The 24,611-nt window shown below is 47.5% G+C and overlaps 1 protein-coding gene across 2 annotated transcripts in view; it reads left to right on the top strand.

Annotated features, from left to right (window-relative positions):
* The window catches only part of DNAH10 (dynein axonemal heavy chain 10), a 143,742-nt gene that overhangs the window by 60,760 nt on the left and 58,371 nt on the right, over positions 1-24,611 (top strand). For both annotated transcript variants that reach the window (XM_086681488.1, XM_086681487.1), the window contains 14 exons: positions 2,375-2,528; positions 3,997-4,230; positions 6,506-6,628; positions 8,227-8,460; positions 11,120-11,343; positions 13,630-13,899; positions 13,998-14,181; positions 15,603-15,737; positions 16,355-16,507; positions 18,431-18,619; positions 19,128-19,274; positions 19,834-20,025; positions 21,612-21,730; positions 23,886-24,044. In XM_086681488.1, the coding sequence (XP_086537614.1) occupies positions 2,375-2,528; positions 3,997-4,230; positions 6,506-6,628; positions 8,227-8,460; positions 11,120-11,343; positions 13,630-13,899; positions 13,998-14,181; positions 15,603-15,737; positions 16,355-16,507; positions 18,431-18,619; positions 19,128-19,274; positions 19,834-20,025; positions 21,612-21,730; positions 23,886-24,044 (2,517 nt within the window). The remainder of the gene's footprint in view (positions 1-2,374; positions 2,529-3,996; positions 4,231-6,505; positions 6,629-8,226; positions 8,461-11,119; positions 11,344-13,629; positions 13,900-13,997; positions 14,182-15,602; positions 15,738-16,354; positions 16,508-18,430; positions 18,620-19,127; positions 19,275-19,833; positions 20,026-21,611; positions 21,731-23,885; positions 24,045-24,611) is intronic.

The following is a 24,611-nucleotide window of genomic DNA, read 5'->3' as shown; positions in this document are numbered from 1 at the left end:
ATTGTTTCCATGTGAAGTTTCTATTCAATTATCAGCTGTAAGGATTCTCCAATTTTTTAAACTTGTTTTTTTAAATCTTTTTTTACAGTTTATTTCATTTATTTATTTATTTATTTATTTATTTATTTATTTATTTATTTATTTAGAACGTGCACGCGCACGCCAGTGTGGGAGAGGCAGAGAGTGAGGGGGAGAGAGAGAATCCCAAGCAGGCTCTGCACTGTCAGCTCAGACAGAGCCTGATGTGGCTCTTGAACCCACGAACCATGAGATCATGACCCGAGCTGAAGTCAAGGGACGGACACTCGACAGACTGAGCCACCCAGGTGCCCCTCTCCTATTTTATTTTATTTTTTTAAAACAAACACTTCCAGATATAAACTCGCGTTCGTGGATGCTTCATTCTAACAGTTTAGAAAAAATAGCAAGGGGTCTAGATCAGCGCCATCCAGCAGAAACACGTGACCCAGACATGTCATTTAAAATTTTTCCAGCAGCTGCACCAAAGAAGTAAAAGAAAACAGGTAAAAATAATTTTAGTAATATATTTTAACTAGCCCAGTATATACAAAGCATTATCATTTCAACCTGTAATCAATATGAAACATTACTCACAAGATATTTTATGCTCTTCTCCAAAAAATATGTTGCAATATGGCATGTATTTTACGCCTACAGAACCTTTCAGTTTGGACCCCCCACAGCTCAGATGCTCAATAGCGACACGTGACTTGTGGCTGCCATACTGGACAGAGCAGGTGTCGCTGGTTTTTCAACGGAATAACCAGTCCTGAGGGTGCGATGGAGGAGATTCCCTCCTCATTTGTCCGTGATGGTCCAGACGTGGCCCCACGCGGACAGGGATTAGTAGGAGCTTTGTGAGTCACGTTTTCTCTGCCGTGATCCTCTCTTCCTCCATCGTGTTTCCCAGCACGTGGGTAGAGAGTCACGGAATGGCATCCAATGGCGTCATTCTGCTCAGCAAGAAAGCCATGCCAGACAATTCCCTTCCAATCCTCGTGATGACGCCAGTGAGTAAGCCTCTCTTCGGTGCCAGGTGTATCTCTGACATCTCTCTACACCCGTGGATCTCCCTTCAGCAGGTGCAGGTGGCCCTCAGGCCTGGGGTGACATGGGTTCTAAGCCCGTCTTTGTCACTGTTCTACAGGGCCACTTGGGTGCTCCCTTTGATCTATGCATTCCTCAGTTTTCCCAACTAGATAGAAGAAGTATTTTCTAGCTAAAGTTCCCTGTTCTTTTGACGCCACAACCCAGTACTTCCTAGACTTAGATCATTTCTTAACCATTTTTGTCCCATCTCTGCCAATATCATGTATACTGTCACTACTCTGTTTGTTTCCCATCAGCTTATTTTTTTTTACTCGAGTGTGTTCTAAGAAGAAAGTTACACCACCATTATAAATGGGAAACCAAAAGCTTTTGCCATGAATAGAAAGTAATTATAAAAATAAAAAACATTTAGGGCCTCCTGGGTGGCTCAATCGGTTAAGCGTCCGACTTCGGCTCAGGTCATGATCTCACCGTCCGTGAGTTCGAGCCCCGTGTTGGGCTCTGTGCTGACAGCTCGGAGCCTGGAGCCTGCTTCGGATTCTGTGTCTCCCTCTCTCTCTGCCCCTCCCTGACTCATGCTCTCCCTCAGTCTCAGAAATAAACAAACATTAAAAAAATTAAAAAAAAAAAAAAGGCAAATCCACAGGCCAAATGCAAACCTTAAAGGAAGACCAGATCGGGTGGAGCACTTTGTGCTCAATGCTTCCGCGTGCACAGATCCTCCTGCCTATCGGGGATCCCTTCTTACTGTCTCCATCACTTGGTGGTTTTTCGCATAGCTCTCAAAGCAATTTGTGATTATTTAATGCACAGATTTGTGTTAGCGTGTGCTGGCCGTGTCCCCGAGGACGTGGTAGCGTTCCCGTGGGCAGGAGCCTTGCCCTTTGTCACGGGCACCTCTGACGGCTAGCCCACTCACTGCCTGGCACAGATCTAAGAGTGAGATAAAAACTGACCAAATGCACGGCAGCTCACAGCTTTCACCAGGGTCTCAAACAGGCTGAGTGAGCCGACAGAGGTCAAGATCACTAGTCTATAGACTCTGTGACGGAAGCAGGTTCGAAAAAGTTAAAAGCTGCCTGTTTTCTTAGATGGTTGGGAAGACTAGCCATGCAAGAGTGTTTCTTGATAGAGGTTGTTTCCTGGGTTCGACTCTGGAAGCCAGGGGGATTTTGGAAAACTTTGGAGATGCAATTCCAATGATGTCCTCAATTAATGGGGTTTGTCCTGTGATTTAAGTGGGAATAATGAAATCCATCACTGAATCCAGGAAGCACAAAGGTTTTAATGCGGATGCTTTCAGGCATTGGAAAGAACTTATGGAAAAAACAGGCGTAACGTTTGAAATGACAGAGACGTTCACCTTGGAGAACATGTTTGCCATGGAACTTCACAAACACACAGATGTTCTCAGTGAGATCGTAACTGCTGCCATCAAGGAGATCGCCATTGAGAAAGTAAGGCTGTTATAAAACAGCTTAGAAAACTGTTTTTATCTTAATTTATTCGAATTCCAGTATAGTTAACATACAGTGTTATTAGTTTCAGAGAATTTTTTTTTTTTAATGCCAAGAGAAAATGTGTTTGTTCTAGTACTCGTATTTGAGTAATAAAGAATTATTTGCTCTAGGGGAGTCTGGGTGGCTTAGTCAGTTAAGCATCTGGCGCGCGCGCGCTCTCTCTCTCTCTCTCTCTCTCTCTCTCTCTCTCTCTTACATTTATTTATTTTGGAGAGAGAGAGAGAGAGAGAGCGAGCACAAACAGAAGAGGACCAGAGAGACAGGGAGACACAGAATCTGAAGCAGACTCCGGGCTCTGAGCTATCAGCACAGAGCCCGATGCAGGGCTTGAACCCACAAACTGCGGGATCATGACCTGAGCTGAAGTCGGATGCCTAACCGATTGAGCCATCCAGGTACCTCTTGTCTCTTAATTTCAGCTCATGTCATGATCTCACAGTCCTAAGATTGAACCCCAAGTCGAGCTCTATGCTGAGTGTGGAGCCTGCTTGGGATTCTCTCTCACTGCCCCTCTCTCCTGCTAGTACTCTTTCTTTCTCAAAAATAACAAAGTAATAAAAAAAGTGAAAACAAGAATTATTTGCTTAAGAAATAGGACTTCTGCCTTGGTTAAATTTTTGTTGTTCTAACTTATCATTTCACCTCCAATGTATTTATTAAAGAAAGAATGGATGTTGATGGTACAAAACTGACAAAATAAATCACAATTCTGCCGCCTGAAGATAATTATTTCAGCGTACATGTAAAAACGCAGGGGAGACACATGCATCCACATGCATATACACACATGTGCACACTATACAAATAGTCACACAAACGTGTCAACGTACCTGCACATAGTGTATATACCCATATACGTACATGCACATGCATGCACGTGTACATAAATGCACATACCACATAGACATAGGTACACGACACCACATATACGTGTGCACATACACATCATACACACATACATGTAAATAGCGATGCAGCTGGTTTTTGAAAATATAATCATAAATAGGCATATTACTCTGTAATTTGATTTTCTTGCTTAACAGTAAACATGGGAGCAGGACCTCCCAGGTATGCAAGAGGCAGACTAGGAGACTTAGACCCTGGTTCTAGAGCCAAATGAACTGGCCGAGCTGCTCTTTGAGCACCCAGTTCCCATCTCTCTAAAACGTGGGTAATAGCCCTTACTTCACTAGGGTGCTCTGAGCACCGAAGGTGATCACATATGCAAGTGCTTGGTAAGTAATGACCAGGGTCACCGTGACAGGCTCTCCACTTACCTGGGAAACTGACACAGACTCTGGCTTGAGCAGTTGACCAAAGGCAAGCTCAGGAAGTTGCTGTGGGGTTTGGAGTTCTGTTTTTCCAACGTATGTGCCCGAACCACTCTTTTCGTATTCCTGACCAGGCTGTGAAGGAAATCTTGGACACGTGGGAAAGCATGAAGTTCACCGTGGTCAAGTATTACAAAGGCACACAGGAGCGAGGCTACATCTTGGGATCGGTGGACGAAATCATCCAGTGCCTTGACGACAACACGGTCAACCTCCAAAGCATCTCAGGAAGCAGATTTGTGGGGCCTTTTCTGCAAACTGTTCACAAATGGGAAAAAACACTTTCTCTAATAGGGGAAGTCATTGAGGTGAGAGAAAACCAGGAAAGCACTTTTGTATGAGAAGATTTTCTGCTCAGACACTGATGACTCTCTGACATACTTTTTCTGGGTTGATGTATTCTGGGGTGTGTGTGGGCACGATTACAGGAGTCCATCTGGGTTTTTATTTCAACAAATGCATTTTTAACTTCCACAATTCTTCTTTTTCATATGTCCCTATTTTTTTTTTTTATAAAGTTTATTTTGTTTTTGAGAGAGACGGAGAAGTACAAGTGGGGGAGGGGGCAGAGAGAGAGGGAGACAGAGAATCCTAAGCAGACTCTGAGCTGTCGTGCAGAGCCTGACGAGGGGCTTGAACCCGCTCATCTGTCCCTATTCTTGTTTAATTCTGTCCTGTTCTTGTTGCCAGGATATACTTTTACCTCCTTTATCACACTGAAGAATTCAAACATATTTAAAGCCCTTTTCAGATTTCTCCATATTTATTCTTTTCTCAAGCCAGGATTTTCCTCTTTTTTGTGTGTGTATGTGACCATCTTTCATGGTAGTGGGTTTTTCTCTTTGTGATTTATTTGTTTTTAAAGTTCATCTCACATAACAGGTTTTTACCTGTGCTTGCTTCACTTTTTCATGTGTTTTTGCAGTTTCTCCAGGTTGGCACTGAACAACAAGGTGGCTTGGGGCTTTCTTCTTTTGTGGGAGATACTAGTTCAGACCTCTGTGAGCAACCCAGGTTCATCTCACCATTTTTTTAAATGTTTGTTTATTTTTGAGAGAGAGAGAGAGAGAGAGAGAGACAGAGCACGAGCAGGGGAGGGGCAGAGAGAGAGGGAGACACAGAATCCAAAGCAGGTTCCAGGCTCTGAGCTGTCAGCACAGAGCCTGACACGGGGCTGGAACCCACAAATTGTGAGCTCATGACCTGAGCCAACGTTGGACGCTTAACCGTCTGAGCCACCGGGCGCCCCTCATCTCACCATTTTTGCATGGCTGTCTCTTTCCCCCTCCCCAGGCTACAGGCAAGTGCCTGTTCCATGGGACTGGCTAGGGGGTGTGGTCCAGGCCCTCACCCCTCTTACACGTGTGCTTCCTTCCTTTGCTTGCTTTTTTATTTTTTAATCTATGGCTTTTCATTAGGTAGGACATAGTACTGTTTTTTTTTCTTTATTAAATGTTTTTTAAAAAATGGAAGTGAAATTTACATAACATGAAATTAATCGCTTTAAAGTGCACAATTTCATGGCATTTAGTACATTCACAATGTTGTGCAACCATGCCCCTGACTAGTTCCAGAACATTTTCATCATCTCAGAAGAAAATCTCATACCCATTAGAAGCAGTCACTTACGTTTCTCTGTCCCTCTAGCCCCTGGCCACCACTGATCTGTTTCCTCTCTGAATTAATCTATTTTGGACATTTCACACAAATGGAATCCTGTAACGTGTGGCCTTCTGTGTCTGGCTTCTTTCACTTAGCGTCCTATTTTCTTTTTAAATTTTTTTAAAGTTTATTAATTTTGAGGGAGAGACAGAGTGAGTGAGCAGGGGCGGGGCAGAGAGAGAGGGAGAGAGAGAATGCCAAGCAGGCTCTGTGCCATCAGATGGAGCCCAGTACAGGGCTTGAACTCACAAACTGCAAGTTCATGATCTGAGCCCAAACCAAGATTCAGACGCTTAATGGACTGAGCCACCCAGGGCTCCACAGCGTCCTGTTTTCAAGGTTCATGCACGTTGTAGCGGGTATCAGTGCCTCATTCTTTTTATGGCTGACTCATAAGTCCACTGTGTGGAGAGACCATATTTTGGGTGTTCGTTCTTCCGTTGGCAGCCATTGGGTTATTTCCACCTCTTGGCTGATGGGCAGAGTTCTGCCGTGAGCATTCACGTACAACTATTTTTTGAGTCCCCGTTTTCGGTTCTGTTGGGTCTATGCCTTGTGGGTGCAGTTGTGGGTCACACAGCGTTTGGCTCAGTTTTTGCGCAGGCTTCTTTATGATCTGCCCTTTATTCCTCTCCTTAACGAGGCTCTCCAACCCCCGCTCACAAGTAGAAGCTTCCTCCCTGTCTTGGGCTGCTGAAGAGTTTTCTTTTGCTTTTGAGTGTGGCCGTGTACCTTAAAATACATAGCTCCACCTTCCCCATCATTCTTGTGTATTTGGAAAGGAGGGTATGCACTCGCTCTGCCACCTTGCCTGGGAACACTTTTGACCTGAGTTGATGTGGATCTGTCCCACGTTAGGGTGGGATTTTGCCATAGGTACCTTGAGGTACCCATGCTGACGTTAACGTTGTGCATTTCCAGATTTGGATGCTGGTTCAGAGGAAATGGATGTATCTTGAAAGCATTTTTATCGGTGGAGACATCAGGTCGCAACTTCCAGATGAGGCGAAGAAGTTTGACAACATCGACAGAGTATTTAAAAGGGCAAGTGACTGGCTTCTATTTTAGTCATGAAAGGACACTGATGAGAGATACTTTTAGTTATGTTTCTGCATGTAGTGTTTTGTCTATTAAGTAGCTTCTGGATTTCTTAAATCATTATATATGACCTTAATCCGTTCAGTAAAAATTTCTCTTGGGTATCAAGCCACTGGCATATGGCACTGGAATTTTTTTATATTTATTTTTCATTATAAAAGTAACACTTAAAAAGCCTGGAAAATTCGGAAAGGTAGAAAAAAATGTATCTTCCAGAGTTCCGTCACATCGACATGACCACTGCAGTATGCCATATGCTTCTTTGTTTTTTCCTGTGTACATGAATTTAAAAACACGACGATAACGACATTTTATATAATTTTCTCATAATTTTCTTTTGATGTTATAAGAAATGTACTTCAGATGATGAAACTGAGAAGGGATTTGAATGCCTTTATATACCGTTCCATTGAGTGGCTTGACATTAGATGATTGTCGTCTAGTAATGAGACATCTTGTTCAAAGGGGAATTCGTTGCATTCATAAATAATTCGTGGGCTTGTGCCTCGTGCCTTTTGCACTTTTAGGATGAATATCTTACGAGGGGTTGTTGGAAGGTAAATTGCCCGTGAAGGCGTATTGCTCAGTGCAGAGTCCTTCCAGGAAAGGGTTGTGTCCGTCGTCACTGCCCCTAGTAATTAGGGGTGGGGGTTTTAACCCAGAGCCTCGGGGCTTTGCTGCTCAGCGGTCTGCAGTGCTCTCCAGTTAGGAGGGGCTGGTTCACATTTGGGTCTCCTTTATCCATTAGAGTTTGTAACATTTTCTTATTCATTTGCATAAGCTTTTTTTTTTGAACTTAAGAAAAAAATCACACAATGGATACCTATTTATTATAGAAGGATTTAGATACTATTAAAAAAAAGTAAAAGAAAAAAAGGCAAAAAACATCTACAATCTCATACCCAAGATTACCATGTTGACAGTTTAACATGTATCTTTCCAGAATTTGTTTATTCCTATGTAAACATATACATAAATATTATAAATATTCCACAAAATAACATCATTCTTACCCATGTGATCATTTAAAAAATTTTTAAAACATCTTTGACATATCTGTCAATAGGTGAACATCTAAATGATCACTTACAGCCAGTGACTGACCTAAGTTCCTATTCCTGGACGTTTAGGATAGTTCCCTTCCCCCTCCCCCCTTTGCCATTCTGAAGGGTGCTAGTGAACGTTCCGGAACATACACACTGCCCAGAGCAGACTTGCCGCTTGCATCCATCCGGCCCACGTTCCCCGAGGCTCTTCTGTGCGCAGGCGCTGGTGCTGGCACGTGGGGCCTGTCCGTGAGCAAAAGAGCCTAAAAATCTCTACCCCAGATCGCTGGCCTTCTAGTGGGAAGGTGGACAAAATGAACGCACGTAGTTCGCTGGGAGGTGCTCGGGGGATGCTTATTTAAACGTGCAACGTTTCTGCCGCGTTGGCCCCCGGAGGGCTGCAGTCTGGGTGTCTGTTGGTTCTGTCGTCTGTCGAGCCGGCGCCGAGCGGCGATCCCACTTGCCCGGCCCGACGGCTCCCCTCTCGCCCTCGTCCAGATCATGGGCGAGACCTTAAAGGACCCCGTGATCAAGAGATGCTGCGAGGCCCAGAACCGGCTGGGCGACCTGCAGAACATCAGCGAGGGCCTGGAGAAGTGCCAGAAGAGCTTAAACGACTACCTGGACTCCAAGAGAAACGCTTTCCCGAGGTTCTTCTTCATTTCTGACGACGAGCTGCTCAGCATCCTCGGGAGCAGCGACCCGCTGTGCGTCCAGGAGCACATGATCAAGGTGCGCCCCCCGCCGCCCCGCCGGAAGCCGCCGCGGAAGCTCGGCAGCTGCGGTTTGCTCCGTCCCAGATCCCCGAACTGCTACGGGCTGGGGGGGCGGGCGCTCAGTCCGTTAAGCGACCGGCTCTTGGTCTCGGCTCAGGTCATGATTTCATGGTTCGTGGGCTCGAGCCCCACATCAGGCTCTGTGCTGAGTGTGGACTGCGCTTGTGATTCTCTCTCTCTCTCTCTCTCTCTCTCTCTCTCTCCCTCCCCTGCTCACTCTCAATCTCGCAAATAAATTTAGAAAATAGTTTTAAAAAAATTAAAAAAAGACAGAAATGGTGCTGGGCTTTCATCTGAAACAAATCTGATGAAATCCACTATAGTCTGAAATTACAAAAAATCCCGCTCTTGTTTGTTGCTCTTTTTCTATAGCCCCAAAACACTTTTCTTTTTTTTTTGGAGAAACTAAAAAGAATATAGCAATGCACAAAGACTAATATAATAAGCAGAGAGGTGGTACAGGACAGTGCTTCGGCATGTGGACTCTGGACTCAGATTGCCTGGGTTCAAATCCCAGGTCTACACAGATTTGCTGTGTGACTTTTGGCAAGTTACTGAACCCCTCTGGGCATCAGTTTCCTGTCTGCAAATGGGGAAAACCCAATAGTTACCTGCTTCAGTGGAGTCGTTCTTAAGATGAAATGAGTTCGTATGTGTAAAGCACTCGGTGACCGTCTCATAATGTCGGCTGACATGACCTTATCCACCACCCAGAATTGACTGGTAACTAACTTGTTACCAGTGAGGCCTATTTGCTTCTCTACACCCTCTTTGTGAGACAAAGCTGTAGAGAGAAAGTGGCCATCCTCTTTGCCCCCATCACAATCCTTACTCCCCCTTCAAGAGGCAGCCACTGTCATGACTTGGCAGTGATTCGTTCCAGCCCCTGTTTTCATACTTGTACATGAACGCATGTGTTTCTGTGAACAATACCGACTGGCAGGAAACGCAACAGATAAAACTGTCTCTGGTGATAGATGACCAGAGCATGGCCGGAACGAATCTTGATCAGCTGGTCAAAGCTGTGTATTTAGTATCAGCTCTCGGGTAGGGCTTCCCAGCTGTGGCAGTGTTGGTCAATGGGCCGGAGAATTCTTTGCTCTGTGTGTGTGCGTGTGTGTGTCGGGGATTGGGGGCTGTCCTGTATGCTGTGGGACGCTCGGCAGCATCCCTGGCCTCTACCCACCAGACGCCAGGAGCATTGCTCTCCGGTTATGACAACCAAAAATGTCTCCTGATGTTGCCCAGTGTCCCCTGGGGGCAGAATCATTTGTGGCTTTGAATCAGTGTTGTGGAATAATTCCTTTATTCCAGATAAACAAAGCGTTTGGGATCAAGTACATAACTCCATACTTTTCCTCTAGTTAATGCAGATTTCCTTCCTAAACCAAAATTTGTGTCTTTGATTTTTGTCTTTTTTTCTTAAAGGGGAGATGTGTGTGTGTGTAATTTTTTTATTAAAAAAATTTTGATCTTTATTTTTGAGAGCGCGCGCGCGCGCATGAGCGGGGGAGGGGCAGAGAGAGAAGGAGGCACAGAATCCGAAGCAGGCTCCAGGCTCCCAGCTGTCAGCACAGGACCCGACACGGGGCTTGAACTCACGGACCATGAGATCATGACCTGAGCCGAAGTCAGATGCTTAACCGACTGAACTATCTGGTGCCCATATATATGTATATAATGTTTGTTTATTTTTGAGAGAGAGAGAGAACAAGCGGGGGAGGGGCAGAGAGGGAGAGAGAGGATCTCAAGCAGGCTCCAGCTTAGATCAGAGCCAGATGCAGGGCTTGATCCCACGAACCACGAGATCACGACCTGAGCCGAAATCAAGAGTTGGAGGCTTAATCGACTGAGCCCCCCGGGCATCCCGGAAGAGGTTTATATTTTGTTACCACTTTCAAAAAAAGATATTTTACTGTTTTAGAAAAGTGTATATCGTAGTACTTCATTTACCAGTGGCCCGTTTTGCAGACCCTCTGGCTTTATTGTTTAAAGCCTGTTGCCTTTTCCTTCTCCTGACACACGAAGTGCCTAGTCTTATACCCTGGGTCCTAAAAGACTCATCTTCCCCCCGAGTATCATTCCGGATCAAGAACAGTGCTGACAGGCAACAAATGGCCAGTGTTGAATGTGCTGGAGGCATATCTTGCACGGTGTTTGAGGTCACCCTTCCGACCTCATCTTGTAAGTGCCATGATTACGTCTCTTCCAGGCTGAGAGAGGAGAAGCAACTTGTCCAAAGTCACCCAGCTGGGCCGTGGGGGAGGGATTCAGGCACGTCTCTGACTCCTCAGCCCTGGGCCGTTTTGTCACCGGGCCTCTTCTGTCCAGATACCTCTCTGTACCCGCATGTACTCTAGAATCTCGCGTGTGGGGAGGGAGTGTGTCTTCTTTTCCTTTCTGTCCTTTTTAGCCCCAAACAGACCTTGGCACCGTGCGGGATAGACGCCCGCACCCAAAGCGTGCTGCTGGAATGAGCAACTGGGTGAGCGGACGCCTATTTGGTGCTGGCGTCCCGGGGGCTCCCGTGCGTGGTGGGGGGCTGGCTGTGGGCCATTCTTGGGCTCCACCGTCCAGCGCACGGATCGCAGAGCGGACTCTCCCCTGTGTTGCAGATGTATGACAACATAGCACTGCTGAGGTTTAATGACGGGGACGGTGGAGAAAAGCTGGCGTCCGCCATGATCTCAGCAGAGGGCGAAGTCATGGAGTTCCAGAAGATCATACGGGCCGAGGGGCGCGTGGAGGACTGGATGACAGCAGTTTTGAACGAAATGCGGAGGACCAACCGGCTGATTACCAAAGAGGCCATTTTTAGATACTGTGAAGACAGAAGCAGGTAGGGTCGTAAATGTGAACGTGTGTCACTTTATTATATTAGCAGTCATAATGGATTAATATTAAAGGCTTGGGGTAGATTGAGTGACATTCCAAATGAAGTTTTCTTTTCTTGGAATAGCTAAGTTAGCCCGCGCCTTGTCTGTCTTTCAAGGATCGCCTAATTCAGGACTTCTCAAAGTGCGGTAGCATCGGACCGACAGTGGCAGGGCCCCTGGGAGCTTGTGACAAATGCAAATTCCTGGGACGGACTCCACCTCAGCCCCACGGGGCCATCTGTGTATCTTATAAGCCCCTCCCCGGGGATTCTGAGCACGCTCAGGCATGAGAACCACTGGCCTGGTGACCCAACAGAAACCGGGTGTTCGGTAGGGTTCATCCGTGTAAAGTCGTTTCTAAGATATTTAACCGATGTCAATCACGCCTTGATTTTTCTGGCCTGAGAAGCTTCCAGGCACCAAGCTGAGCCACGCCTGCTTCTCATCGAGCAAAGGGCTGGCTTTAATGCGTGGTACATACGACATCTTTGGATGACTTGTGCCATTAGATTTAGGCGGGGCTCCCGGGAATACATTTGGCAGGGCCTTGATGGCAGACATAAAATCTCCATTATTATTTTAGGAGTGCTGTCCCTTTGATTTTAGACACTGAAAAACATCTAGTTAAATGAGCAGAGAATAGCCTTACAGTTGGATCATTATGATCCTATTTTTTAGGTGCTATAAAAATTGGTTTATGTCCTTATGTCCATCAAGTATACGTAGATATCTTCGGTAGTGTGCTGGTCATCAAGCTGGTTTTCTGAAGCAAACAAACAAAAAACCTTTGATTTAGAGAGTTTGTCAATTTACATGGTGTAGATACTCCCACCATGGCTGATTTCAAAGCTAGTGGAATAAGATAAGTGGTTTGAACATCAGCCTGCAAAATTCCCGAGTATTTGGCGGTAAACTCTCGTGAACTGGTAGGAGGCAGCTCTTGTACGTTATCAGCCATGTTCATTAATTGAACTACTATTTAATCGGATTCCTGCTCTGAGCTGATCACTGTGCCAGATGCTCATACAAAACTGAACGAGACAGAAATCACTGGCCCCCAGGAGAGGTGATCACGGAGCATTCTGCAGTCTCCTTAATGCCCCCAGATCAGAAGAATTTTACACCAGCGTTAGTTTTCTCGACATCATAACTGCCACGTTGCCAGGGTGCTGCTGTGTGTCACAGCGTGTGGTTGGTGGGAGACAGTCAGGGAAGGGAACCCGATGTGTCTGTATTACTCCTCTCCTCCCCAAACCCCTTCCGCTCAGGCACTGTTGTTTCTAACGACAAGGGTGAGTAGTTGAAATGAGTACATTGGTTTATTTGAGCAGACGTGTTTTGGCTGCACTGAGAAGACAGGCCCAGGGATACACAGCCCCAGAAAGCGCCCCTGTCCTGGTATTTGCCAGACGCCATCATGGTCACCTTAGCTGTGCCCTGAGTCACGTTATTTTTTCTGCTCGGCTTGCTTCTGCCTCTCCTGATTTCTGGCTTCCTAGGTTCCCCATCACCTTTATCTAGTGTGTAGGGGTCATAATTATAGATACTATTTAGGTTTTCAAGGTGCCATACAACTTTAAAGCAAGGTGGTAAAGCCTGATCTTTTTTTTGTTTTAAATACACTTTTAAATTTATTTTGCCATTAATTGTATGTCATCAGGATAATGACGTAGTAATTCACGGTCACTTTTCCTGGATTGGAACTTATAGCTCTGGGTCTGTTACTTATTTTTTTTTTTTAATTTTTAACGTTTATTTCTGAGGGAGAGAGAGAGAGAGAGAGAGACAGAGAATGAGCAGGGGAGAGGCAGAGAGAGAGACAGAGACACAGAATCCGAAGCAGGCTCCAGGCTCTGAGCTGTCAGCACAGAGCCTGAGGCGGGGCTCGAACGCATGAACTCTGAGATCATGACCTGAGCTGAAGTCAGACGCTTCACTGACTGAGCCACCCAGGCGTCCCCAAAATGTAAACATTCTCATAATGTTCCCATAACATTAAGTCATTCTGAAAGGTCTATTAAGGCGTCTTTTCAAAGCAATCTAGCAGCTCCCTACACGGTCAGCTGTCACGGTCTCACGTGCGCGTGTGGTCGGCTCGGGCTTTTCCTGTCTATCCGGAAGACTTCTTGCCATTTGCTTGCCTAGAGCCCTTCCTTTGCCTTTCCCCATTCTGCATCAAAGAACTAAATTCTTCCAGGGGCTGTTGTCTGGTACCAGTCCCTCGAGCAGGTGCGCCGTTTCCCCTTTAGAGTCGACTGGATGCTCCTGTACCAGGGGATGGTGGTGCTGGCCGCCAGCCAGGTGTGGTGGACATGGGAAGTGGAGGATGTCTTCCGCAAAGTGCAGAAAGGGGAGAAGCAGGCCATGAAGGACTATGGCAAGAAGATGCACGAGCAGATCGACGAGCTGGTCACTCGGATCACCATGTCCTTAAGCAGGAACGACAGGAAGAAATACAACACGGTCCTCATCATCGACGTCCACGCCAGAGATATAGTCGACTCCTTCATAAGAAGCAGGTGAGGCCCTTCCGGGGCGCCGGTGTCTCACAGCGCGTCCGGCCCTGCGCTTCGTCTCGCCGCCTCTCTGACCGCGTCTCCCGCTTGTCCCCTTCCAGCATCCTCGACGCCCGGGAGTTTGAATGGGAAAGTCAGCTGCGGTTTTACTGGGACCGGGGGCCGGATGAGCTGAACATCCGCCAGTGCACCGGCACCTTCGGCTACGGATACGAGTACATGGGTTTGAACGGGAGGCTGGTCATTACGCCGCTCACAGACCGGATTTACCTGACCCTTACTCAGGTGACTGGCCTCCTGGACCTTGTGGTTATCAGCTGCCTGTGGGTTTCTCGCTGAGCAGGATTAGGGTGATCGGAGACACTGTCCCGGGTTGACCTGTGCCCCCTCCCCCCTCCAGCAGCTCGATTTCAGACTTCCAGCCCTAGGTTCTGTGAACGAATACGCTTCTGTTGTTTTAAGCCCCCTACTTGGTGGTAATTTGTTAGGGCAGCCCCAGGAAATTAATGCCGATAGTGAGGGGCATTGTTGTTTAAACCCCATAAATGAGTTTCAGATTGGAATGTGACTGGCTTGCCGCCTTTTGGGATTGGGCTGTTGCAGGTTCAGGTGGCGCCTGAAACCCCCGTCAGGTTTAATAATTTGCTAAAAGGATTCCCAGAACTCAGAAAAACCATTACAGTCACAGCTGTGGTTTATTATAGCAAGGGGACGCAGATTAAAATCGGCAGTAGGAAGGCTTAGGACAGGGTCCGGGTGAGACCAGGTGCGAAGCTTCAGCTTCCTCTCACGGTGTGGTTGTGCAGACGGCATTATTTCTTACAGCGGTGACACGTGGCAGCATGCATGAAGTATTGTCACCCAGGGAAGCTCCTCAGAGCCTTGGTGTCTAGGGATTCAGTTGGGGACTGGTCATGTAGCGATGGCTGATCACCCCGATGGCCGACGTTAGTTTCCAGCCCCTCTAGAAGTCAAGCTGATACCATGTGGCCCAAGGTCACTGTTCTCAGGACATTCCGGGGGCTTAGAGGTCAACTCCTAGAATCTGGAGACAAAGGGCCAAACCTTTCTTTGGGGAGGACTAATCTTTTACTGCACAGATGAACATGCGTCCGTGAGCCCCAACTCTGGGACCTACCGGGACCTTGTCCTTAGTGTAGGCACAGATTCTCGCATGTTGCTTCATCCTGGGTGTACTGGTTCCTATACCATGCGGTGGGGGGTGGTCGGTAGCGGTCAGTGGAAAAACACAGAAAAGAAACATTAAGAATGGTGACTATCAGAAAAGGTGAGTGTGTCAGATGCCTGGATGGCTCTGTCGGTTGAGTGTCTGACTCTTGATTTCGGCTCAGGTCATGATCCCACCATTGTGGGATCGAGCCCCTCGTTGGGCTCCATGCTGAGCATGAAGCCTGCTTAAGATTTTCTCTCTCCCTCCCTCCCTCTCTCTTTCTCCCTCCCTCCCTCCCTCTCTCTTTCTCCCTCCCTCTCTCTCTCTTTCTCCCTCCCTCTCTCTCTCTTTCTCCCTCCCTCTCTCTCTCTTTCTCCCTCCCTCTCTCTCAAGGAAATAATAAGAAAGGTGAGTGTGAACTTGTCCATTGCCACATGTATATATTCCACATAGATTATCACAGTGCTTTGGGAAATGACACCCGTTTCCTTGTGAGAATCAGACCAATGTATGTTTCGCATTTCGCTCATAACAGGCACTGTCCATGTATCTGGGAGGGGCCCCTGCTGGCCCAGCAGGTACTGGCAAAACCGAGACCACCAAGGATCTAGCCAAAGCCCTGGGCCTGCTCTGTGTTGTAACCAACTGCGGCGAAGGCATGGATTATAAGGTAAGGCCTTGTCGTCACTCCCGGTGCTGTGTTACTGGGCAGAGAGCTAAAAGCGGGGCGTGGTAGGAAGGCATTTCACCTCATTCTCTTCCATGAAGACGCATGGAGGCGGCTGGAAGAGTAGAGCTGAGAATCTTTCGCCCCCGGTCCCAGAACGTACACGTGTCGGCTTTGTTAGCAGCTTGTAGAGCAAGCGTCGCAAACAGAGATGCCACCAGAGCCACATAGATAACGAGGAAAGCAGCAGATAGGGACAATACGGAGTGGTGAAGACTGTGGCCAAGTAGAAGGCAGTGCTTCGGCTGCGGGGGGAGCCACTGGTTAGCTGTGGTTGTTACCACTTGGGAAAGCGGACCCGGTGTTGCTCAAGAGAGGCCAGAGATCCGGAGTTTTCCATGCAAATCCTTAATTTGCAAAATCCTGTGAATGGGAGCTGGCCCATGAGAGGGTCCCGGAAGTGTTGCCAGAAAGATCCATTCGTGGGGTGGTTGGCCAGCTGCCTCTCCGCCAACCTGATGTTCACTGTCGGCTTTAATTTAGGCGATGTCTCCGCAAACGTATCGCTTGCAGTTTGGAAGATAAAAATTGCCCTTGTCCTGACATTTCTTTCATTCTAGGCCATTGGGAAGATTTTCTCTGGCCTCGCCCAGTGTGGGGCCTGGGGCTGCTTTGACGAGTTTAATCGAATCGACGCCTCTGTGCTGTCGGTCATCTCGTCCCAGATTCAGACGATCCGAAACGCTCTGATCCATCAGGTGACTACGTTCCAGGTGAGGCTGAGCGCGGGACCTGCCTGGACCACATGCTCCAGGGCGGAAACCTCACCAGGTGCTGGGTAGTCGCCCTTCCGGACCAGGCTGCTGACAGATGATTTGACAGACTTCTTTCAAATTGAGATGGTTGGGTTTTCCAAAATTATCAGCATCTTTGACAATTAAGGACTGCGCTATTCTAAGAACTTCGAACTAATTGCAGACATATGCAAAGTTGCTATCGGTGGGCAAGGCAGTGTTCTCAAATAAGTGATGTACAGAGCCCCCTTTAAAGGAGAAAAACATTTGTGGTCGCTTCCCAAGTTTGAGAAAAAAGGCAGCCTTAAAGGTTAACGTCCCATGGGGCGCCTTGGGTGGCTCGGTCGGTTAAGCATCCAACCTCGGCTTAGGTCATGATCTCACAGTTTGTGAGTTTGAGCCCCGTGTCGGGTTCTGTGCTGACAGCTCAGAGGCTGGAGCCTGCTTCGGATTCTGTGTCTCCCTCTCTGTCTTCCCCTCCCCTGCTCACTCACACATTCTCTCTCAACACAACAAATAAATACAAACAAACAAACAAACCAACAAATACAATCCATTCCATCTGATGAAGCTGGATGAGAATTTGGAGAAGCATGATCTAATTCTATAATTCGCACACTCCAGAAGTGGGTTCTGTTAACGAAAGGGTCCAGAGTGGCCGGACCAGTCCCCTGCACCAGGGCCTCTCTGATCCCAGTGTACTTTGCTGCCCCTCCTGCCCCTGTGTCCCCGTGTGCCCTGCACTCTTGTCACCTCATGACACTCGCCCTGCAGACGCACCATGTCTTGTCACACTGTATGTGTCCCTGTCCGCCTGGAATCGTCCGTCCTTCCTTTGTGCCTGAAATCTCCTATATATTCTCTGAGGCCCTACAGAGCCTCAGAAGTTCGGGACCCAAATGTGGCTCAGGCTGGTGTGGATTCGCTTGGGGGTACCTCCCTGGCCCTAGCCACCCACCTGCTTTCCTGCCGGACCTCAGTGTGGCTCACTGTCGAGAGATTATGTAAACTAGGTACGGGTAAACATTTTCGGGATTCCCAGAAAGGCTTTGGGTGGATTTTCTTTTAATTCATTCTTCTGAAATCGTTCAGGGCTGGGTTTACTGCTTGTGAGGGAGGGAAATTGAACCTGCAATGCGTTCAGGTTAAATAATAAATAACCTGTCTGTCATCTCTGGGGGGCAGTCTGGGCCTCCTGTGGATATTGGGACATGGGTGGGAGTGGTCTCAGTGCAGCCCGGGGGGACGAGACAGGGGGGGCATCAGCTACCTGCCCGCCTTGTCGCCGAGGCCACCCGTGCCTCATAAAAATAGAATTTCCTATTTTTTGTCTCTATGGTGGACCAGCGAAAGAAATAAAATAGTAAGCTCTTAGCAAAAAAAAGTTGAGGCAGGTGAAACTCAACTGTAGGCTAAAGAAATTCAAAATGTTGAGATTCCTGCAGTTTGTTGGTCCCCGAGGCACCCGGAGGATGAAGAGGTGGGAAGGGTTGATGTCCAGGCGCCCGGGGGGCGGGGTTGAGGCTGGATGCGGGGAGTCACAGGTAACCTGAATGAAAATCCACTTTGCGTGGGGCGCCAGACTGTGTGCTCGAGCACAGATCGCCCCGCTCAATCGCCAAACCTTGCGGAGAGGGAAACCGACTCAGAGAAGTTAGGTAACCTGTTGGGGCTCACACAGCACCTCGGACCATCCCCAGGCTGCACTCCTTCCCCCCAGCTGCCACTTCTCAAGTGTGCAGACCCTTGATCTGGATCAGAGTTTGGGGAGGGCAAGGCTTGCCCCTAAGGCTTGCCCTAGGCCATAAGCACGAGGGCTCTACGTTTAACACCCGGAAACGGAAGGGAGCCGAAGGTGATGTCTGCCGGCCGTAACCCCCGTCCTTTCCTGTCACCCTCCAGTTTGAAGGGCAGGAGATCTCCCTGGACTCGAGAATGGGCATCTTCATCACCATGAATCCCGGCTACGCTGGCCGCACGGAGCTGCCCGAGTCCGTGAAGGCCCTCTTCAGGCCCGTGGTGGTGATCGTGCCCGACCTGCAGCAGATCTGTGAGATCATGCTCTTCTCGGAGGGCTTCCTCTGGGCCAAGGTGAGGCCTTGTGGTTGCCGGGCCCAGGCTCCGCCCTGGCTCTGCTTTCCGACTGGGGGCTTGGCAAGTTTGCATTCTGTGTGGCTTGCTTGCTTTCTGTGTCTGTCTGTCTGTCTGTCTGTCTGTCTGTCTGTCTCTCTCTCTCTCTCTCTCTCTCCCCCCCCCCCCCCTGCTTCTCCTGCCCCTTTTGAAAATTGTGAGTTTTATTTTCAAATAATTTGACTCCCAAGAAGTGACAAGCAAAGCGCAGGAAGTTCTGTGTGCCCCTCCCCCAGCTTCCCCAGGGATGACACCTGACACCCCCAAGGCTGGTTGTCAGAACCGGGAAAGTGATGCGGGCGCTGTGCTTTTAGCTCAGCTACAGACTTTATCTGGATTCCGTCGGGTTTGCTTGTTCATAGAGCAGTTCCATCTGAGCACCCGTACGTCCGTTTTCTTTGTAGAATGATGTCCCTTTGCTCTCGGGTCATTTTCTTTCTTTCTTTATCATTATCTTTGATCACAAAAGACACTGGCCAAAAAGATGACTGTCCTGTACAAGCTGGCCCGGGAACAGCTCTCCAAGCAACACCACTATGATTTTGGACTGAGAGCCCTGAAATCGGTGTTGGTAATGGCTGGAGAGCTGAAGAGAGGCTCTTCGGAACTTAGAGAGGTAGGGACCACGTGTACCCACGTCCTCTGGGTCTTCGGTTCCCACGCACCTGACAACCGCCGGGATGGGTGACGGGCTACTATATGGTACTCACGGGAAAGGTTTAGCCTTAGCTGTCACTTCACTGGGTTGCTGGCCTCAGTTGGGTCTCTTAGCCATTATATGTTTTGTTTTGTTTTGTTTCTAATTTGATTTATCACCATAGGTCAATTTCAGTGTCTCCACGGCACCACAGTTTCTGATGCCTCTGATCAATCCACAAGTGCAGGATGGTGGGGTGGAGGGATGGGGATAAACCCAGGCCTCAAGAAAGCGCGAGTACGAATTTTGTGTCTTTTTCCTCTTTGCAATGAAAGCACAGGACCTACTCTGAAGCAGACTTCAGTCAGTGCTGCTCTGTGGGCAACAGGTTCACGTTTTTCTCTGGAGACTGTGCTGACAATGCTTCGTGTCTTATAGTTTATAGAAAATTTCATTTTATATTTCATAAGAGGATTCCTAGACCAGTCTCCGGGTCTTTCAGAAATATCTTTGAAGATGTCCGTTTCATTCCATCCAGGATGTGGTGCTGATGAGGGCCCTTCGAGACATGAATCTGCCCAAGTTTGTATTTGAGGACGTCCCTCTTTTCCTCGGTTTGATTTCCGATCTGTTTCCTGGACTGGACTGCCCGCGTGTTCGCTACCCCGATTTTAATGACGCCGTAGAGCAGGTGCAGCAGGAGAACGGCTACATTGTCTTACCTGTCCAGGTAAGGCAGCGTGAAATGACTTCACGGGCTTCTTCTGGGTCCTTTCCATTGTTTTTGTTTGTTTGTTTTTCATTAAAATATAAATAATATAACATTTACTGTCTTAACCATTTTTCCCTGCCTTTTTTTTTTTTTTTTTTTTTTAGTGTGGTAAGGTACACATACCATAAAAATTTCCATCTTACCCAGTTTTAGTCCAGGGTAGTAGTGTTAAGTATATTCATATCGTGAAACAGATCTTCAGAACTTTTCCATTGTGTGAAACTGAGACTCTGTCCCCGTTAACCAGCGACTCCCCCCTCCCCTCCGCTTCCCCAGCCCCTGGCACCTACCTGGCACCCAGCCTTCTGCTTCTATGAATCTGACTCCTTTGGGGACTTCCCGTAAGTGGAATCCTGAGGTATTTGTCCTTTTGTGACTGGCTTCTTTCACTTTGCAAGTTTTCACGGCTCATCCGTGTAATAGCATGTGTCGGAATCACCTTCCTTTTTAAGGCAGAATAGTTTCCCACTGTATGTACATATCACCCACCCATTGTTTTTGGCATAATATGATAACTGAAGTGTTTTGCTTTGGGGTCCAACCATTTAATGTTCTCTCCCCACCCCATCTTTTTTTTTTTTTTCCCAGAGTCACACATATAAGGAAAATTAAATTAAATGTTACCGATAAGATTTTGATCATCTCAAGTCTGTAAGGTTGTATATGTCATCATTAAGCCATGAACTGCCAGAGTGTTCTGCTGAGGGTCTAAATGCCTAAAGCTTCAGGACCAGGGTGGCCGCCTCTGGTCGGGCTATCTCGGGTCATCAGGCTACCCAGAGGCCTCGGGCTGGGGCAGCAGGTACTGGCCACAGATGAGAGAGCTCTTGGCACCTTTCCTGGCCCTGAGGTTTTCCTCTGGATGTGGTTGTTTAAAACAATGTGTTTTCTGGTGGGAATGTAAAATGGTGCAGCGGCTATTAGAAAAACAGCCCGGCAGTTCCCCAAGAAGTTACACACAGACTTAACCATATGACCTGTGTATCTCCCCAAGAGAAATGACATGTGTTCACACAAAAACTTGTCTACAAATGTTTGTAGCAGCATTATCTGTAAGAGGGGAAAAATGAAAACGTGCAAATGTCCACCCATAGATGAATAAGCAAAATGCGATCTATCCGTGCAATGGGATTTTACTCAGCCACGAAGGAGAATCAAGTCCTGACCCACGATATAATGTGCATAAACCCTGGAAACATGCTGAAAGTAGCCAGACACAAAGGCCCACATATACCGTGTGATTCCATTTATGTCATTCCATTTATTTATGGAGAGTGGGCAGATCCATGGGAACACACAGCACATGAACAGTGCCAGCAGCTGGGGGCAGGGCTTGGAAGGGTTGACTATGGGTGCAGAGTTTTGGGGGTGGGGGAACGTGTGATGAAAACCCTCTAAGATTGAAGGTCGTGATTGTGCCCATACTAAAACCCACCGACTCGCACACTTGAAATGGGTGAACTGCATGGTAAGTGAATGTATAGCTCAATAAAGCTGTTTTAAAAAAAGCTGTGTTACCCTAGCTACCAACGTTTGCCCCACAGGTGGATAAAGTGGTTCAGATGTTCGAGACCATGTTGACCCGCCACACGACCATGGTGGTGGGGCCCACGGGAGGGGGCAAGTCCGTCGTCATTAACACCCTGTGTCAGGCCCAGACCAAGTGAGTATGACCCCGAGGAGGGGGCCTCGTTGCCCGGTCGTGGTGGTATCACCTAGTTACACTTTGCTTTCTCGATTCCTGGGAGGTTAGGTTTGTCTTAAAACACTGCCTTTTTTTTTTTTTTTTTTTTTTTTTAATCATGAAAGTGAAAAGTTCATTCGTGTTTGAAACTACGTTCAGCTACCACGGGGAAGACATTTTCAAGCCAGGGTGTAATCCAGTCAGAAAGGAATGTGAAACATTTTTAATACCTTAGCTTCATGGCCACCGATTATTTTCATGACCCAGTCAGCTTCAGAATCGCATGCGATACAGAGTGAAACATACAGTCCTCAAAACTGAAATCTGAACACGTCAGTGTCCTAAACACCACTTTAGACTCGAAGTGGCTCGATTTGTTTCATTGCTGAGTTAGTCCACCTATTTTTATTTATTTTTGTTTTTATTTTTTTAAGAGAGAGAGTGAGCTTTCCTTTTTTTTTTTTTTTTTTTTTTAAATGTTTGTTTATTTTTGAGAGAGACAGAGACAGAATGCAAGTGGGTTAGGGGCAGAGAGAGAGGGAGACACAGAATCCGAAGCGGGCCCCAGGCTCTGAGCGGTCAGCACAGAGCCCGACGTAGGGCTCGAACCCACGAACCATGAGATCATGACCTGAGCCGAAGTCAGACGCTTAACTGACTGAGCCACTCAGGCGCCCCTAGTTCACCTATTTTAGAAGGCAAAACAGTGACCCTCGTGTCCATCACCCTGTGACCAGGATCATCTGTGAGGGAAGTATTTCACAAACAACCTTATAAAGATATTTTGAAAATTAACTGGTTAAGTTGTATCTTCTTGGTGTTCAGGTTGCTCCTTCAAAGTGAGGCAGGACGCTCACCATTATGCAACCCTTGTTATGGTATCAGCGTGGCCAAAAACGGAGTGTCCCCTCCCCAGATGAGTTAACCATTGCCAGCCCAGTGGGAGCTAGGAAAGGGATCTCACACTCCTGACACAGAACATTCTGAAGACCTGGAGTGAGTTGTCGTGCCCATCCTTGTCCTGAAAACAGGTTTTCTCACCTCTCGCTCTCCTCCTAAGCAATAACTAGGTCCCAGAAAGACTTCACTGCATGTGAATATTCCAGCAAAAATCTAAATCAAGACTCACGATCTTTGTGACGTGAACATTTCTAGATAGTCTGTATAAGATCAGTGAGTAAGTGACTGCCATTTTTCCTTAATTCTTCTTATGTTTCTTATGAGAAGGCCAGTGGACAGTGGCTCCCTGGCTTCAAGGGGGCTGCACCATAGCCCTCCTGCCTTTTGTTCTTTAATTAATTCATTGTTAGGTAGTTGATAGAACTGTCACATACGTGTGTGTATTTGCACGCCACTGTTATTTTTAGGTAGTTAATTATGAACTGTTTGTGCGAGGTGTGGTTTTCTGTAGACAGATTCATCCCATCGTGTTGCAGGAATTTGCGGGCATTATGGTGGCAAATGCCCCATCCACACGACGCACAAGGTCAGCAGCACAGAGCAGACATCCCGTAGATACGAGAGATTGAACGTTAGTGGTCCAAGGGTGTGTTACGTAGTCCTGGACGACTGTTGTCTCCTGTATGCGAATTACGAAAACTTTACGTAAATCGTCACAGGCACGACTACGTAACTTAGCTTCTCATTGCCCTGAAAAGGCAAGGCTCTGCCTTCAGTTCAGACCTCGCTTGTGCTGGGGCCATATTTTTGGTGAAACATGGTTCCCTTGCATTAAAAAAAAATTTTTTTTTAAGTTTACTTATTTTTGAGAGAGAGACAGAGTGTGAGTGGGGGAGGGGCAGAGAGAGAGGGAGACACAGAATGTGAAGCAGGCTCCAGGCTCCGAGCTGTCGGCACAGAAGCTGATGCAGGGCTCGAACCCACGGATCGTGAGATCATGACCTGAGCCAAAGTCGGACGCTTACCTGACTGAGCCACACAGGCAACCCTGTTCCCTTGCATTTAGTGTAAGCCATTGATGGTAATGGAGAAGCCCAGGGGAGAGTTTGTGTGGGTTGCATTTGAAATTTTGGACTGGATCCCAGACATCTAACCCCTGCCTTGGCAGCCCAGACTGTTTTCCTAATGTGTAGTCCACCTGGATCACAGCTGCAGCCTCTCTCCTTGGGTTTAGGCTCGGGCTGATGACGAAGTTGTACATCCTAAACCCCAAAGCCATGAGTGTCATAGAGCTCTATGGCATCCTGGACCCCACCACCCGAGACTGGACAGACGGGGTGCTGTCGAACATCTTCCGGGAAATCAACAGGCCGACGGATAAGAAGGAGCGAAAGTGAGTACGTTTGTAAATGGGAGAGAGCCTGGGTTAGCCTCATATTAATTATCTGAATGTTATAGGTAAAGAAAAAAAAAAGACAACATATAGTATTGTAGTTTCATGCATGGATGCCCACAGACTTAGAGTCAGATGTCGAAGGCCCTGCTCACAAAGTGCCAGATGCATGTCAGTTCTCTGTGTGTTATCTCTGTCTCCTCAACTGCTAGGATACTCTGCTCTCTATAAGGATACTTGTCCTTGGATAAGGGCCCACCTGGGTAATCCAAGATGCTGTCATCTTGAGATCCTTAACGCCTGCAAAAATCTTTTCTTCCCCCCAAATAAGGTCACAGTCACAGGTTCTGGATGGACGTATCTTTTGGGAGCCACCATTCAACCCATTATACACAGATAGGGTATATGAAATACTTTCCTTTGCTCTTAACCTTACCATAAGAAAAGTTGGTGTCAAAACGAATGACCAATAGCAATTGATATTCTCAGTTTTAAGAAAAGACTGAGACTGTGATCCTATCCGTCTCCACACACAGCTGCTGCTCAGCTCCAGCAGATTGTTCCCAG

This window comes from Puma concolor, chromosome D3 (assembly GCF_028749965.1).
Source record: "Puma concolor isolate L17-30 chromosome D3, mPumCon1.1.hap2, whole genome shotgun sequence".
Taxonomy (NCBI): Eukaryota; Metazoa; Chordata; class Mammalia; order Carnivora; family Felidae; genus Puma; species Puma concolor.
The sequence above is the reverse complement of the archived record's forward strand: the minus strand, read 5'-3'. Positions and strand labels throughout refer to the sequence as shown.